General features: G+C 39.1%; 1 protein-coding gene across 5 annotated transcripts in view; it reads right to left on the minus strand.

The window, feature by feature from the left end:
- The window catches only part of SCMH1 (Scm polycomb group protein homolog 1), a 216,212-nt gene that overhangs the window by 94,767 nt on the left and 103,262 nt on the right, over window positions 1–18,183 (minus strand). For all 5 annotated transcript variants that reach the window (XM_042246471.2, XM_060397509.1, XM_027968452.3 and 2 more), the window contains one exon: window positions 3,992–4,080. In XM_042246471.2, the coding sequence (XP_042102405.1) occupies window positions 3,992–4,080 (89 nt within the window). The remainder of the gene's footprint in view (window positions 1–3,991; window positions 4,081–18,183) is intronic.

The following is an 18,183-nucleotide window of genomic DNA, read 5'->3' on the forward strand; positions in this document are numbered from 1 at the left end:
TGGACAGCAAAGAGATCCAACCAGTCCATCCTCAAGGAAATCAGTCCTGAATATTCACTGGAAGGACTGATGCTGAAGCTGAAACTCCAGTACTTTGGTGACCTGATGAGCAGAACTGACTCATTTGAAAAGACCCTGATGCTGGAAAAAATTGAAGGCTGGAGGAGAAGGGGATGACAGAGGATGAGATGGTTGGATGGCATCACCAACTCAATGGACATGAGTTTAGGTAAACTCTGGGAGTCGGTGATGGTCAGGGAGGCCTGGTGTGCTGCAGTCCATGGGGTCCCAAAGAGTCGGACATGACTGAGCAACTGAACTGAACTGAATTGATTTATAACTCATTAGCTTATGCTGATTGATAACTTTTTGTCTTGTCTATTTGATTTATCAATTATTGAGAGATGTGTATTAAAATATCCTCTAATGATTGTGGATTGTCTAATTTTTCCACGTAATTCTGTCAAATTTTGCTTTGTCTATTTGAGGCTATGTTTTTTAGGACCATGTGTAACTTTCATCTTCTTAGTGACCTATTCTTTTTTTAATCATTAGATAGTAACTTCTTTAATACTGTTTGGTACCGAAGTCTTCTCTGTCTAATTTCAGTACAGTTAACACCAGCTTTATTTTGATAAAGGTTTGCCTGGTATATGTTTTATATTCTTTTATTTTTAACACCTTTGTGTCATATTTCAGCAATGTCTCTTGTAAACAGCATGCAGCTAGATTTAAAAACAATCTGATCTATGTCTGACTAAACTGATGAGTTTAACTTCTCATAGCTGACATATTAAATTTATTATAATTATCATTTCTAAATATCATTTCTATTTAACTTATTTTTCAAGTTGTACCTTTAACTTCTTTTTTCTCCTTAACAATCAACTGAATTTTCTTCCCTTTTCCCCTTTCCATTGATTCAGATGTTAATCATTCTATATTTAATCTTTTGGTGGATCCCCTTCAGATCATAACTGTACAGCTGACATAATTAAGTCTAAAATTTATCCTTAATTAAACAATACTAGGACCTCTGAATATTTAAATTACTCCTGAGTTAACAGGTGTTGGATAATTTAGTTCCACACTGTTACAGTGCCAACTGATCACTTTTGCTACTATAACTGTTTATACAGTTATAGGCAATGATTGTTTAGTTACACTCACACGCTAACCTATCTTTCCCTAGCACTACATTTTACATCTCATTCTTACTTTCCAGGTTCAATTATCTTCTTGAAACAGACTCTTCAATTGTTCTTTCAGTGAATGTATTTATATTAATTTGCTGAAAATGTCTTGATTTTGCATTCATTCTGAAGTAACAGTAGAATTAGACATAAAATTCTAGGTGGACAACCATTTTTTTCTTAATTCTTTGAAGGTATTACTCTATTACCTTTTGCCTCGTACTATTGCTGTCAAGAAATGTGTTTTCAGCCTAACTGCAATGCCTTTGAAGGTTCAGTCTGCGTCGTGAAAGCTGCAGATATGGAGAGCTTGCTGTACTACACCATTTTATATAAAGGAGTTGAGTGTGTGTGGATCTCTGTATTCAGGGGTTCCTGTAACCAGTCCCCCATAGATACTGAGGATGACTGTATTCTGTGTGATTATTTGCTCAGATCTTTTGACTTCAGTTATTCCACAATGTTTTAAAGTATACATTTGTCTTTATCACACATTCTGGAAAATTCTGTCATTATCTTTTCAAATATCGACTCTTTTATTCTAGAATTCATGTTCAGCATATATCGGACCTTCTGATATTATTATCTTTATCTTTTCTCTTTAATATTTTCCATCTCTTCATCTCTCTGTATTGTACTCCGGAGAAATTCCTCACATATGTCTTAAAGTTAATTCTTATCTAGGTCTAAGTTGCCTAAATACCTATCTAAGATTTTTTATTTTATTTTTAATTTTTAAAAGATTTTTAAATTTAATGGTTTCATTTTAGATATTCAATTTGCTTTTTTAAACTTTGTCTTTAAAGAATAGAGGTTTGTACTTTTCTCATTTTAAAATTCCTTTTCTTTAAAAAAATTTTTTAAATATAAATTTATTTATTTTAATTGGAGGTTAATTACTTTACAATACTGTATTGGTTCTGCCATACATCAACATGAATCCGCCATGGGTGTACACGTTTTCCCTATCCTGAACCCCTCTCCCTCTTCCCTCCCCATACCATCCCTCTGGGTCATCCCAGTGCACCAGCCCCAAGCATCTAGTATCATACATCGAACCTGGACTGATTCTTTAATCATCTTCAAATACTTATTTTAAAATTTCTATCTGATGTTTCTATTATCTGAAACTCCTTGAGGTTATAGTTTTACTGTTTGTTGTGTCTACTGATGTTTCATCACGAAGGATTTGTTTTGAGAGTTTGAGGGCTCTGGATTATAAACTGAACTGAACTGAACTGATTTTCAATGGTACTTCACTTTTGAGACTTCTACGACATCTGGGTTGAAAAAACCAAACCCTCTAGAGAGGTTTTGGGTTTCCTTCTGCCAGGCACTCAGAAATATCCCTCTCCAATTCCGGGGTTCTGAGACAACACAGGCACTATATCTGAACCTTGGATTTCCACGGGGGAAAGCTTTTATCAGAAGAATGACTCAGTTCCCCTACCCATGGCCCAGGCAGGGCCTCTTCCTGGTCTTTTCACTGAGGAGTAAACATTTGAGGGATCCATTTGTTTTTTCATGTGGCTGTCCCAGGTCCATTTTCTGCCTTGCATGGGCCCAAGGCTTCAACTTCTATCTAACTCTAGTTGTTAAAAGACAAGGTCCTTAAAAAGTAAGACTGGCAAAGCCCCTTAAGGCATCAGCACATTCAGTACACCTAACACTCTGGTTTTCCTTCTTCATTTTGGCCTTGGAGAATTCTCTTACTTCCTAGGAAGATCAGTAAAGCATTTAAAAGAATACTTGTTGGCCCCTACCTCCCACCATTCTGAGGTACTCTCCAGTGGAAGGATTTCAAATTGCCCAGTATACTGTATTCTGGGAACCATGGTGCTCTCAGGTTTTAGACTTAAATGGCATCATGTTATGCTAAGTCACTTCAGTCACATCCGACTCTTTGCAACGCCAAGGACTGTAGTCTTCCAGGCTTCTCTGTCCATGGGATTCTCCAGGGAAGACTTCTCCAGGGTGGGTTGCCGTTTCCTTCTCCAGGGGATCTTCCCAACCCAGGGATCGACCCTAGATCTCTTACATCTCCTGCACTGGCAGGAGGGTTCTTTACCACTAGCGCCACCCGAAAAGCCCAAACGGCAGCACAAGTAATGCTAATTCAGGCTCCTTTATAGTAACTCCAACCTCATGAAAGATCAACTGAGAGGAGACTGACTGCCTTTTCCCTTGAAAAACCAGGAAAAACAAATACATGTTTCTAATTCCTGTTCTACCACTTACTAGTCATGTGGTCTCGGGCAAGCTTCTTATTTGAGTGTTTTGTTTCCTTAACTACTAAACCAAAATAATAATTCTTGCTTCGTAAAGTTAACTGTGGGTATTAAATGAGATAGTGTATATAAACCCCAAACATACTGCAGGCACTTAAAAAATAGTCTGCTTCCTTCCTCTCTGTTTAGAAGATGGATGTTATGGAATTCCATAAGAATAGCCTTTAGATTTATATTACATTTTATATGTTTTACTGACAAAAAATGTCTAACTTCTTAACAACCCTGTGAGATAGACAGAAATCCACATTACAGATGAGGTCAAAACTTATTATCAGAAGAGAAATAAGAAATCCCCAAACCCAGAAATCCTACCTTACAATCTAGTATTTCTCTGGGGATAATTGCTGCTTCATAAGGCACTTTAAAAATCCTTCTGCTGAACTAGTTTCTGAAAAGGCATCCTCAGGCCATAAATATAATGCAGACATCAGAGGCTTGGTAATTGAAAGGATGTACGCATTTGACCTTAAGTAATTTGGAGCTGGTGATAGCTGAGGAACACCGTACCTTGTGGAAAATCCTGATGGGAGCCATCTCTGCTCCATTTAGCGTCTTCAAAAGGAACATGGGCCAAGAGGAAGCATTCAGCCGAAATCCTGCAGCAAACATAACGGGCAACAGATAAAAAATACATCTCAAAGGGAATTGCGATACCAAGTTTTCCTTTGGGAATCCAGCTACTCCTGCCACAACCTATGCTGTGATAGTTACAGACTGTTAGGAAAGGACTTAAAGGTTAAGCAGAGAAAATGCCTCATTAGACAGATGAGAAAATGAGGCACGTAAGAGGGAATGTAACTTGCTCAAGGTAATGTTGCAAAGGTAGTAGTAAAGTCCCCAACCAAGTTCCCTGACACCAAGACAGGTATTATAGAACGTACATCATAATGCCTGAAAGGTTTCCTTGAAAAATCCAAAACAGATGTGTGATAGGAATAACAAATACTTAGAAATGATCTAGACAGTACAGTGTGAAAGGGGATATAATCTCTTAAGAAGAAACCAAATATGTCTGATAAATCCAATATACAAGTAAAACTTTTTGGTTTATCTCAATATAAATACACTTTCACTCTCTCACTTTCTCTTTTCCCCTCTCTCACACATATACAGAATACAAAAAAACTTTTGGATATTCATTTTTACTTAACGAAGGATCAGGCTTCATGACGAAGATGAAAGGGGTTATTTTATTCAAAAACATTCATTTTCCAAAAGAGTCAAAGGAAGCCTAGAGAGGTTAATTGGCCATTGTCATTCCTCAATGACAAGTCACTGGAAAAGATCCCGATGTTGGGAAAGACGGAAGACAAAAGGAGAAAGGGGAAGCAGAGGATGAAATGGTTAGATAGCATCACCAACTAAATGGACATGAATTTTAGCAAACTCTGGATGACAATGGGGAACAGAGGAGCCTGGTGTGCTACAGTCCATGGGGCTGCAAAGAGTTGGACATGACCTAGTGACTGAGTAACAAGTCAAGAATATACTATTTAATTAATAAATTGTAAGAATAAGATCATTATTATATTTTCCAATTAGAGCTCCAAGTGCTCTCTTCAATTTGGCTTCAACCTTCAACTTGAGATACCAAAATCTAGTGCCTTTTGATAATCTCCCAGTCAACCTCAGCTCTCCTGTTCCTGACAAAGGACAGACAGGTTGAACCAGAGCTGCACAGCCAGAAATAGCAACAACAACATCTGATTACTGTGTACTTCACTGTGGGCCAGATACTGGGCCAGGCACTTTCTACTGGTTATCTAATTTAATCCTCAACACAATCTGCTGCTGCAGCTAAGTCGCTTCAGTCGTGTCCGACTCTGTGCGACCCCATAGACAGCAGCCCACCAGGCTCCCCGGTCCCTGGGATTCTCCAGGCAAGAACACTGGAGTGGGTTGCCATTTCCTTCTCCAATGCATGAAAGTGAAAAGTCAAAGTGAAGTCGCTCAGTTGTGTCCAACTCTTCGCGACCCCATGGACTGCAGCCTACCAGGCTCCTTCATCCATGGGATTTTCCAGGCAAGAGTACTGGAGTGGGGTGCCATCGCCTTCTCTGTGAGGTAGAAATTATCTTCATTTTATGGATGAGAAGAGAGGTATAATGTAAACTGCTTAAGATTTCAAAGTGAACAAATGACAAAGAAAGGACTGAAACTCAGGCAATCTGACTGTTGAGCCCATGCTCTTATATACTATGCTAAATTATCAACGTGCATGGGAAATGGAAAAGGAAGAAGCAGCTTTTGGGATTAAGTATTAATTAAGAGCTATAATTAAATTAAAGAGGGGAGTGTGAGAAGAGAGGAAAAAATGGAAATAAGAAAAGAGGCACTACCCCACATGATTTAAATGCTTAAGTCTCAAAGCTGGCTAGGCTAAATGGGGTTTCCCAAGGTCAGAAGACTTCTTGGGATAGCTCATTCTTATCAACAGTGGAGACAGCAATTTGTACATTCCTATCAAACTGCTACCACTTCCTTTTTGCCTGCCAAGCCTTTTTTCCTTTTGCAACTCCTCCCTACCCCGCTCCAAACCCTGATTTCAGGTGATTTGGTGGGGATGTCTACAGTGGGCTCTACCTACCTACCTGGCTATGGAATGCAAGATAATGCCATTTAAGAGCATCACATTCCCTTTAGACCAAAATATTTTATGGTATGTCCCAAACTGGCTCAACTGTTTTCTGATATGATATGCATGTTGGAGAGCTCTTCTCTGAGATCATATTTGTAAGGGTGTTTGTAGATTTGGCACTGCTAACTAGAGAACACAACTAAGAATAAAGCCAACTCTGAGCAGAAGATGGAGAGACATGAGAGTATTTAAAACAATTCTCCTTAGGTCAGGAAAGGGCTGAAGCAAGCCAAACCTAGAGCAAATCTGCCATGAATAGTTCACTACACCTAAGAATAAGGCACAGCAAGGCACAGCTGTTATAGAGAAATGTTCCCTACACCTCTGTAAAATGGAGGAATAGGGAGGAGTGACTATAGTTCAGTTCAGTTCAGTCGCTCAGTCGTGTCTGACTCTTTGCAACCCCATGAATCGCAGCATGCCAGGCCTCCCTGTCCATCACCATCTCCCGGAGTTCACTCAGACTCATGTCCATCGAGTCCGTGATGCCATCCAGCCATCTCATCCTCGGTCATCCCCTTCTCCTCCTGCCCCCAATCCCTCCCAGCATCAGAGTCTTTTCCAATGAGTCAACTCTTCACATAAGGTGGCCAAAGTACTGGAGCTTCAGCTTTAGCATCATTCCTTCCAAAGAAATCCCAGGGTTGATCTCCTTCAGAATGGACTGGTTGGATCTCCTTGCAGTCCAAGGGACTCTCAAGAGTCTTTAGAAAATTCAGATTCATGCCCTCAGTTTCCAACAACTGGAGTGCCTCACCATGTAATTCCCAATTCAATTTTTCAGAAGTGGGTTACTGAGGGGCTTCTATCTCACCTGGTGCCTGAGCTAAGAAAAAAAAATCCTCTCACTCTGGAAACACTTATTATAATAATAGCTAATATGTACTGAATGCTTATCATGTACTACTTTATAGGTACCTCTCTCAGGATATTTCAAATAATACCATGAGAAGTACACTATCATTATCCCTAGTTTGCAAATGATGAAAGAGAAACTCAAAGAGAAGTAGCTGGTCCCAGGTAATAAGTGGTCGAAACAAATTCTACTATATAATGGTCTTACTCCAAACCTCAGGTTATTAACTATGTTTCCCTACCTCCTAGCAAGCTTCTTCAAGAGAAGAAGGGTAAAGCAGAAATGCTGCCAACCCAGTTACTGAGTACTTATCCCCCAACCCCCTGGTTCTCTTTCACTATATCATGCTACTTCCCACAAAAAACATTTATTATGCTCATATTATGTGCTAGCCTCCAAGTGCTAAGTACTTTTAAATGGGCTATCTCATTTAATCACTTCTACAGCTCCTGGTGGCTCAGATGGTAAAGCATCTGCCTGCTGTGCGGGAGACCCGGGTTCAATCTCTGGGTTGGGAAGATCCACTGGAGAAGGAAATGGCAACCCACTCCAGTAATCTTGCCTGGAAAATTCCATGGACTGAGGAGTCTGGTGGGCTACAGTCTGTGGGGTCGCAAAGTCGGACACGACTGAGCAACTTCACTTTCACAGCTCTGTGAATTTGGTATGAGAAAAGCAGCACTGGTTTTGGATCCAGGCTGCCTAGATTCAAATTTAGATGTGCTACTTAGCTGGCGTGTGATATCTGGGAAATAATAAGGCCCCTTTCTGGCTTTAGTTTCCTCAAAAAAAAAAAAGTGGGATAAAACTAGTAACTACTTCAATGGGTTGTTTTAAGGATTAAAACAAGTTAATATAAATACATGTGAAGCACTTAAAAAGATACCTGGTATATAATAAGTATTAAATAAATGCTGGCTTTTGACTATTATAGATAAAAGACTGAGCTAGTCAATAGCAGAGGAGGATTTAAACTGGACTCTTCTGTCACCAGAACCTTCATTATTAATCAGCACATTAATGTCTTCAAGCATTTAATCATTCAGTTCTACCATGCTATCTTTCTTGGTAAAAGAGTTGGAGTTGTACATTTGTGCAAGAAGGAAAAGGAAAAAACAATAATTTGAGGGTCTCCTCAAATTAAACAATGGAGTGCAAAAAAAAAGGCCAGGTGGGTAAGAAATCTTAACCTCTAAAGTTGGAGTACCTCAGTATCTGGCCACTGGTTCTCTCTTCTTTGGTCTGTACTCCTTTCCCATCAACGATGACTGCCAGTTTATATTTCTAACCCAAACCTCTGTTCTGAGTTTCATGCTCGTATTTTCAACTGCCTTATTCTATAATTCTTGGATGCCAAGAAATCTCAAAATGAGTGAGTCTGAAACAGAACTCTTGATTTTACAACCCCCTTTCCTCTAGTCACCTCATCTGGGTTAACAGCACCAGTTATTTAAACCCAGGTTCTGAGACCAAACTTTTGGGGCTTCCCAAGGGCCTCAGAAGGTAAAGCGTCTTCTGCCTGCAATGCAGGAGACCTGGGTTCGATCCCTGGGTTGGGAAGATCCCCTGGAGAAGGAAATAGCAACCCACTCCAGTACTCTTGCCTGACGGATGGAGGAGCCTGGTAGGCTACAGCCCATGGGATTGCAGAGTCGGACCCAACCGAGCAACTTCACTTTCGCTTTTCTGAGACCATAAAGCCTGGAAGTCACTCTTGGTTCTTCCATTTCTACTGCTTCTCAAATACAATTAATCAGCAAGTACTGATGGTCTTACATCGAATATATCCTAAACCGAACCATTCCTTGCCATTCTGTATTTCTCCCCCATTAACACCCTAATCTAAGCCACAGTCAGGCTCTGCCCATCCTACGACAACAGCTTTCTAACCACTCTGCTTCTGTTTTTGCCTCCTTACTGTCTATTTTCCACACAGCGATCAGAATGATATGGTTATGTTTCTAAAAATATAAATCAGATCACATCACTCTTATGCTTACATCTTATACCACAAAATAAATCTAAAGTCTTTATGTATTTAACAAAACTTACAAATCTGGAACTTGCTTACATCTTCTAATTCATATATCTCTCCCCTGCCCTTTGAGTACTGGTCTTTCTGTTTTCCAAGCACACCAAGCTGTGTCCCTCTGCCTCCAACACCCTTTCCTTTTCTCAAATCTTTTATTAGTTCTTTGTTGAAATATCACCTCCTCAGAGTGGCATTCCTAGACTACTCTACCTCAAATAGCCTCCTAGATTCTTCACCTTATTATCCTTAGCTTTCATCAGTGCCTGAATTTTCTTTTTTCCATGTAATGTGTGTTTTTTCTAACCAGAATATAAGCTCCATAAAAGTTTTACTAAACAAAGGGAAAAAACCTCCACTTATTAAATGGGTGCTAGGAAATGCTTTATCATGTTATCCCATTTAATCCTCACAAAAGGCATGTGTGGCAGAGTTTATTAACGATCTGGCAGGTCAGGCACCTGAAGGTTAAAAGTCAACGTAAAGCAACTCACCATTGGCCACACAGCTAAACCAGTAAGTGGCTGGGGTAATATTATAAAGCCAGGTCTCCAAGTCTAACCCCAGGCACTTGTGAGTATTCTGTGCTTACCTAAGCTTTATTTTACAAATATTTATAAACAACCAGTTCCAAAGAACTTTCAGATGCTCCTAAGACTGTTGGACTACTGAATAAATTAAGGTTTGTCTGTTTAAACAGTGATCTGAGCAAGCTCTGGACTTCAATGTAGATAAGCAGGCTAGAATCTAATCTCAGTTCATGCCCTCTGGCGGCAGGTAATAGAACAGCACTCATACCAGGAAGCACATGTACATGTGTACATGTATGTAAAGCTCCTCTGGGAGGAGAAAATGATTCAAGAATCATCTTGAAGTTATAGAGTCTAAAGCTCCTCTAAGTTATTAGACTCTATGGCTCGCAAGATGATTCCTAAATCATTTTTCTCCTTCCAGAGGAGCTTTACATACATGTACAAACACAAATACATGTCAAGAAACATGCCACTCACTCACTCATAACCTTGGACAACTCACTTCCCTTTCCCTGTTTCTGTATTCGTCAGCTAATGACGCAACTAAAGCAGTGCTTCCAAACTGAGTCTGGGTGGGCTAAACCTAAATGACACCTCGAGAGGGAGAGAAATGAGAGCCGGGAGAGAGAGACACTGAACAAACTCTTCCCCGAGTAAGAAGTGAATGTTCAGCCAGGCTGTATTTGGGAAGGACTGCTAGAATTCCTTTTTTTTCTGCCAGGATGCTGTCACCACTTTGCTACTCCACTCTCATACACACTCAAACACAAGTTCATACAGATTTATTTAACTGGGGGTGGTTGTGACTAGTCTTGAGACAAGTGTAGGTAAAGATGGGTCTGGCATTATTCAATGTCAGGGGCCTTTCTGCAGAGAAGACAGTTCAGCGAATATTTTTAAAATTACCTTTATCACATAAGTATTTAAGATACTGTAATTAAAGCTACTTCTCTCCAAAATTTTACCCCTTCCATCAGTTTCTAGAAACAGAGTTCAAATTTCCATAATCAGAAGTGAGATGTGGATCTTTTAAAATCCGCCTTTTCACTGTCAGACTCCAGAGGTTATTGACCATATGAGAAGACTGATTAGTGTTGGGAATATAAGAGTTCCTTTCAAGTCAATGTCCCCCACACACCAGAGTATGTGATCATTTCTGAACAGGTAGTTTATACTGAGATCCTGACACAAGTGACTAGGGGCCTCACTAGAGGCCAGCTCTGATCTAGACTAGGGACTCTCAATTTTGAACACTGGAATCCCCTGGGGAGCACCAAAGAACACATTACCCTACCCCCAGAAATTCAGATTTAATTGATATGAAAAAAGGCCTCATCCTAAAGGAGATCAGTCCTGGGTGTTCATTGGAAGGACTGATGTTGAAGCTGAAACTCCAATACTTTGGCCACCTGATGCGAAGAGCTGACTCATTTGAAAACACCCTGATGCTGGGAAAAATTGAGGGCAGGAGGAGAAGAGGACGACAGAGGATGAGATGGTTGGATGGCATCACCGACTCGATGGACACGGGTTTGGGTAAACTCCAGAAGTTGGTGATGGACAGGGAGGCCTGGTGTGCTGCATTTCATGGGGTTGCAGAGTCGGACTGAACTGAACTGAAGGTCTAGGCAGTGAAATTTTTGAGAGCTGTGTAGGTGGTTCTAACTGGCAGCCATGTTTGAGAACTAGTGATCCATAGTCCTGTTTAGAAGAAATAACCTCAGACTAAGTACAGAATGGACCATTAAAACAAGGGGATGTGAGGAAAAGACTGACATTATCTGAGAATCATTCTACCTTTTCACCTGGAAGACTATGCAATGTTCCTATTTGAACAGAACACACACACTTATACTCATACACACAAACCACACAAGATTTTAATAAAGAATGGTCTCAAGAGCAATGCTTCCTAAATATAAACCAGCTGTGTCAGAGTCGCAGGCGAGCCATTTTACCATGCAGAATCCCAAGCCCCATTACCCAGAGATTCTGATTCAGGAACTCGGGAGAAGTTCAGAGGAGGCCTGGGGAACATGAACACACACACATATATACATGTAATTATATTCATAATTTATTTAAAATTTTTTATTTTGAAAAATTTTAAACCTAGAGAAAAGTAGCAAAAACAGTACATGAACAAACCATGCACCCTCCACCTGGTTCGGCAACTAAATACTGCTTCACCACAGCTGCTTTCCACCTATCCACACAGTTTTCCTTTAACAAAGTTAGAGACATCATGATACTTCACCTCTATATATGTCAGGACATGTGTCCTGGCAACAAGGACATTCTCCTTTAAAACTGCAATATTATCTTATCCAAGAAATTTAATTAAAAATATTCTCAACTGTCCCCAAATCTTTATAGCTATTTCATTTTAAAATACACCATGGATTCAGTTCAGTTCAGTTCAGTCGCTCAGATGTGTCTGACTCTTTGTGACCCCATGAATTGCAGCACACCAGGCCTCCCTGTCCATCACCAACTCCCGGAGTTCACTCAGACTCACGCCCATCGAGGCAGTGATGCCATCCAGCCATCTCATCCTCTGTCGTCCCCTTCTCCTCCTGCCCCCAATCCCTCCCAGCATCAGAGTCTTTTCTAACGAGTCAACTCTTCACATGAGGTGGCCAAAGTACTGGAGTTTCAGCTTTAGCATCATTCCTTCCAAAGAAATCCCAGGACTGATCTTCAGAATGGACTGGTTGGATCTCCTTGCAGTCCAAGGGACTCTCAAGAGTCTTCTCCAACACCACACTTCAAAAGCATCAATTCTTCGCCACTCAGCCTTCTTCACAGTCCAACTCTCACATCCATACATGACCACAGGAAAAACCATAGCCTTGACTAGACGGACCTTAGTCGGCAAAGTAATGTCTCTGCTTTTCAATATGCTGTCTAGGTTGGTCATAACTTTTCTTCCAAGGATTACCTATTGTATTTGGTTGTCATGTATCTTTAGTCTCCTTTAATCTACAGTAGTTCAGTTGCCTTTTGTTTTTCACGAAATTACTACTTTTGAAGAGTCTTAACTGTTTTATAGAATGTCCCACAATTTGGATTTCTTTCTGACTGTTTCCTTATGACTACATTCATGTTAAATAGTTTTGACAAAAGTACTACACAAGTGATGTTGAGTACTTCTCACTTCATTGCTTTAAGAGGTATATATGTTGGTCTAATCATTGATGATACTAAATTTGATCACTTGTTAAGGAATGACTGACAGATTTCTTTATTGTAATTCCCCCTTGTAATTAATAATCAGTGGGGAAAAACTTCAGGACTATAAGCTTTTCTTAGCATTCATCGATTGTCTTGGCCTGAATTCATTAAAATGGTGATTGCCAAAATAACTTTCTATCATTTTTAATATTTATTAGCTGAAATTCTGCACAGAACTTTCTCTGCAACTTTTTTTTTCCTAGTGTTTCACTAGGGATCCATGGTGCTACTACAATTATATTTTTATTATTCTTTTTGATGGTTTTACTTTTCCAGGTTTGGTTAGTCAAAGTTTCTTTAGGCTGGCTCCTATATCCTTTTGATATGTACCCATCATTCTTTGAAACTGTTTTCTGGCAAAATAAGATGTTCCAGATTCACCTGTTTCTCAGTCTTGAAATAGCCATTGCTTCAAGGAGCCATGATTCTTTTTAGTGGAGAACAGGATTTAGAAATCAAGTAATTTGGAAATTTAGAAATCAACTCCTCACATTCCTACTGAGGAGTCATTATTTCTAGGCCTTTCAACAGACAGAGCTTGGAACATATACATACATACACATATACATGTACCATCTTGGAATATATACATATACATATGTAAACATGTATATATTCTAAGGGAATATGTATTATATGTTAATATATATGGATATTTTAATATATATATAATTGTAGATTTATATACCTATTTTAAGTAAAGAGTTCATAACATACCTTCGATTCAATCCTACACTGCAAGGTTCTTCCTCATCTTCTCCTATTCCATATTTTGTATCTATTTACTCATTACATCTATCTTCAACACACACAAAATAGTTTCAGATTATTATGGCAAAACCACTAACATTATTAAAAAAAATCAGAATTTCCTCTTCCTTCGAAATATCTCCCAATGAGGGTGTACTGTAAGGGTTCTGATTGTTGGAAGTTTTTCAATGTGGCTATGATAATCATTTGATACAGAGTTCAGTTTGTTTCTGTTTATATATTGTCACCCTGCTTATTTAACTTATATGCAGAGTACATCATGAGATACACTGGACTGGAAGAAACACAAGCTGGAATCAAGATTGCTGGGAGAAATATCAATGACCTCAGATATGCAGATGACACCACCCTTATGGCAGAAAGTGAAGAGGAACTAAAAAGCCTCTTGATGAAAGTGAAAGAGGAGAGTGAAAAAGTTGGTTTAAAGCTCAACATTCAGAAAACAAAGATCATGGCATCCGGAAACAGTGGAAACAGTGTCAGACCTTATTTTTCGGGGCTCCAAGATCACTGCAGATGATGACTGCAGCCATGAAATTAAGACGCTTACTCCTTGGAAGAAAAGTTATGACCAACCTAGACAGCATATTCAAAAGCAGAGACATTACTTTGCCGACTAAGGTCCGTCTAGTTAAGGCTATGGTTTTTCCTGTGGTCATGTATGGATGTGAGAGTTGGACTGTGAAGAAGGCTGAGCGGTGAAGAATTGATGCTTTTGAAGTGTGGTGTTGGAGAAGACTCTTGAGAGTCCCTTGGACTACAAGGAGATCCAACCAGTCCATTCTGAAGGAGATCAGCCCTGGGATTTCTTTGGAAGGAATGATGCTAAAGCTGAAACTCCAGTACTTTGGCCACCTCATGTGAAGAGTTGACTCACTGGAAAAGACTCTGATGCTGGGAGGGATTGGGGGCAGGAGGAGAAGGGGACGACAGAGGATGAGATGGCTGGATGGCATCACTGACTCGATGGGCATGAGTCTGAGTGAACTCCGGGAGTTGGTGATGGACAGGGAGGCCTGGCGTGCTGCGATTCATGGGGTCACAAAGAGTCAGACACGAATGAGTGACTGAACTGTACTGAAAAGTTAGCCAATTTTAGTATATGCCTGTTCATATATTTTTTATTTAATTTTATGTAATAAGTAACACATTCAAATAATTCAGAAGTCAAAAGAATATAAATGGGTATTCTCCAAGAAGTCTCTCATTTCTATTTTTTCCACACTATTCCCAGACACTCCCCATAGGCAATCTTTTCATTATTTTCTCGTTTTAATAGTCCAGTGTTTCTTTTTATAAAAATAAGTATATAAAATATATATAAATTCATGTACATTATATATATGTGCAGGTGTGTATACACATGTATTTCCTTCTCTTTCTCAAAAGTAAATGGTATTAAGTATGTTCATATCAATGTGTAATCATCACCATCATGTATTTCCAGAATTTTTTCATCTTCCTCACAAGAAACTCTGCCCATCAAACAGTAACTCCTCGTTCCTTTCTCCCCTCTCCTAGTTCCTTGCAAATGTCATTCTTTTTCCTGTAGGTACTCAGTGGAATCATATAGTATTTGTTCTTTTGTGACTGGCTTATTTCATTTAACATAGTATCTTTAAGGTTCACTCACACTGTAGCACGTCAGAACCTCCTTCCTTTGTAAAGCTGAATAATATTCTACTATGTGTATATACCACATTTTATTTACTCATTCTTCTCTCAATGGAAACTTGGGCTGTTTTGGCCTTTTGGATATTATGAATAATGCTGCTAAATATGGGTATAAAAATATCTCCTTGAGTCCTTACTTTATATGCTTTTGCCTATCTATCCCAAAGTGGAATTGCTAGAACATATGGTAATTTATGGTGGCTCAGACGGTAAAGCGTCTGCCTACGATGCAGGAGACCCGGGTTCGATTCCTGGTTGGGGAAGATCCCCTGGAGAAGGAAATGGCAACCCACTCCAGTACTCTCCCCTGGAAAATCCCATGGATGGAGAAGCCTGGTGGGCTACAGTCCATGGGGTCGCAAAGAGTCAGACACGACTGAGCGACCTCCCCTCCCCCCTTCCTCCCATGGTAATTTAACTTTTAACTTTTTTTGTGGGAACACCATATTGTTTTTCATAGTGGCTATGCCATTTTTTATTTCTAATACTCACCGATACACAAAGTTCCAACTTCTCCACATCCTCACCAACAGTTGTTATTTTCTATTTATTTGATAATAGCCATTCTAATGGGTGTGAAGTATTATCTCATTGTGATTTTGATTTCCCTAAATGATTAGCAATATAGAGTATCTTTTCATGTGCTTATTGGACATTTGTATATCTTCTACAGAGAAATGTCTATTCAAGTCCTTTGCTTATTTTTCAATCAAGTTGTTTATTTGTTACTGTTGAGTTCAAAAAGTCTTAAAAAATATATTCTGGATAGTAACCCCTGACCAGATATATGACCGACAAATATTTTCTCCCATTCCATGAGTTCCCTTTTCACTCTAACACTTTCCTTTAATAAACAAAATTTTTAATTTTGATGCAGTCAAATATAACTATTATTTATCTTTTGTTGCCTGTGTTTTTGATGTCATATCCGGACACCACTGCCAATTTCAATGTCATGAAGCTTTTCCTCTATGTTTTCTTCTAAGTTGTATGGTTTTAGCTCCTACATTTAGGTTGTTGATCCATTTTGAATTAATTATTATATAAGAGTGCAAGGTAAAGGTCCAATTTCATTTTTTTGCATGTGGATACCCAGTTTTCCCAATATTCAGCATACAATATTGTATGTTGAATTGGTTTATGTGAGTTTGAAAAAATAATAGCTTTATTGTGGTGAAACTCAATTATACTTTTAAGTATCTGATTCAGTGGTTTTTAGAGTTATGCAAAGATAATTCTATTGACTCCCCTGGTGGCTCAGACAGTAAAGCATCTGCCTGCAATGCAAGAGACCTGGGTTCGATCCCTGGGTCAGGAAGATCCTCTGGAGAAGGAAATGGCAACCCACTCCAGTACTCTTGCCTGGGAAATCCCATGGATGGAGGAGCCTGATAGGCTAGTCCATGGGGTCGCAAAGAGTTGGACATGACTGAGTGACTTCTTTTCTCTAAAGATAATTCTACCCAATTTTGGAAGATTTTATCATTCCTCCACTCTCCCCATTCTCAGTTTATCCCAGTCCTTGGAAACCACTAACCTCTCTGCCTTTTTAGATTTGCCTATTTTCTCCCATCGTGTGGGTTGTCTTTTCACTTCCCTGACAGTGTTTCTGGAAGCAAAATTTAAAACTTTTAATTTTGAGGTCTATCAGTTTTTTTCTGTTCTTTGTGCTTTTGGAGCCAGATCTAAGAAACCACTGCCTAATCCAACAGTCGTGAAGATTTACTCCCAAGTTTTCTTCTAAGAGTTTTAGGTCTGTTATCTACTTGCAATTAATTTTTGTATATGGTGTGGAAATGGCAACCCACTCCAATACTCTTGCTTGGAAAATGGATGGAGGAGCCTGGTAGGCTACAGTCCATGGGGTCGCAAAGAGTTGGACACAACTGAGCAAAAAAAACACAAAAAACAAAACTATGGTGTGGAGGTGGGGTCCAATTTCATTTTTTTATATGTGAATATCCAGTTGTCCCTGTGCAGGCTGTTGAAAACCCTGCTGAATTATCTTGGCACCTTTGCTGAAAATCAACTGAGGATAAATGTATGGGTTTATTTCTAGACTCTCAAATCTAATCCTCTTATCTATAAGTCTATGTTCATTTTATGCCAGTACCACAATGTCTTGAGTACTGTTGCTTTACAGTAAGTTTTGAAATCAAGAAATGTGTGTTCTCACAAGTCTGCAGAGTTTTGTCAAAGTTCATATGACTTTCTTCCTTTGCTATTTTAATATGGTAAAGTCCACTAATGATTTCGCTAAACTTAAATCTTTTCATTCTCCCCAAACCCCTACTACTCTGTCTTGATGAATCACTGTTTTAAATATGCTGAATTCTAATTCCTAACATTTTAAGATTTTTATAATAATACTCATACATGACAGGGTGTGTGTGTGTAGAATTCAACATATTTAAAACAGTGATTCATCAAGACGAAGTAGTAGGGGTTTGGGGAGAATGGAAAGATTTAAGTTTAGCGAAATCATTAGTGGACTTTATCATATTAAAATAGCAAAGGAAGAAAGTCATATGAACTTTGACAAAACTCTGCAGACTTGTGAGAATGCACATATCTTGATTTCAAAACTTATTATAAAGATGGTGTGTGTGTGTGTGTGTGTGTGTGTGTGTGTGTGTGTTTAAATCAGGCTTACGTATCAAAGTTCTGAAGTGAAGTGAAGTTGCTCAGTCGTGTCTGGCTGAAAATTCCAGTCCACGGAATTTTCCAGGCAAGAGTACAGGAATGGGTTGCCATTTCCTTCTGCTTATAAAAAGAATTTGGCTATTTTCTTACTTTTTCTGTGATCCAGAAGTGCACTGTCTAATACCATAGCCACCAATCACATAGGTTTTCAACTTTAAATTACAATTAAACAAAAGTAAAAATTCAATTCTTTAGTTGCAGTAGCCACATTCCAAGTGCTCTATGTCACATGAGGCTGGACATGTGTCATGCTGGACAGCG

The sequence above is a fragment of the Ovis aries genome, chromosome 1 (genome assembly GCF_016772045.2).
Source record: "Ovis aries strain OAR_USU_Benz2616 breed Rambouillet chromosome 1, ARS-UI_Ramb_v3.0, whole genome shotgun sequence".
Taxonomy (NCBI): domain Eukaryota; kingdom Metazoa; phylum Chordata; class Mammalia; order Artiodactyla; family Bovidae; genus Ovis; species Ovis aries.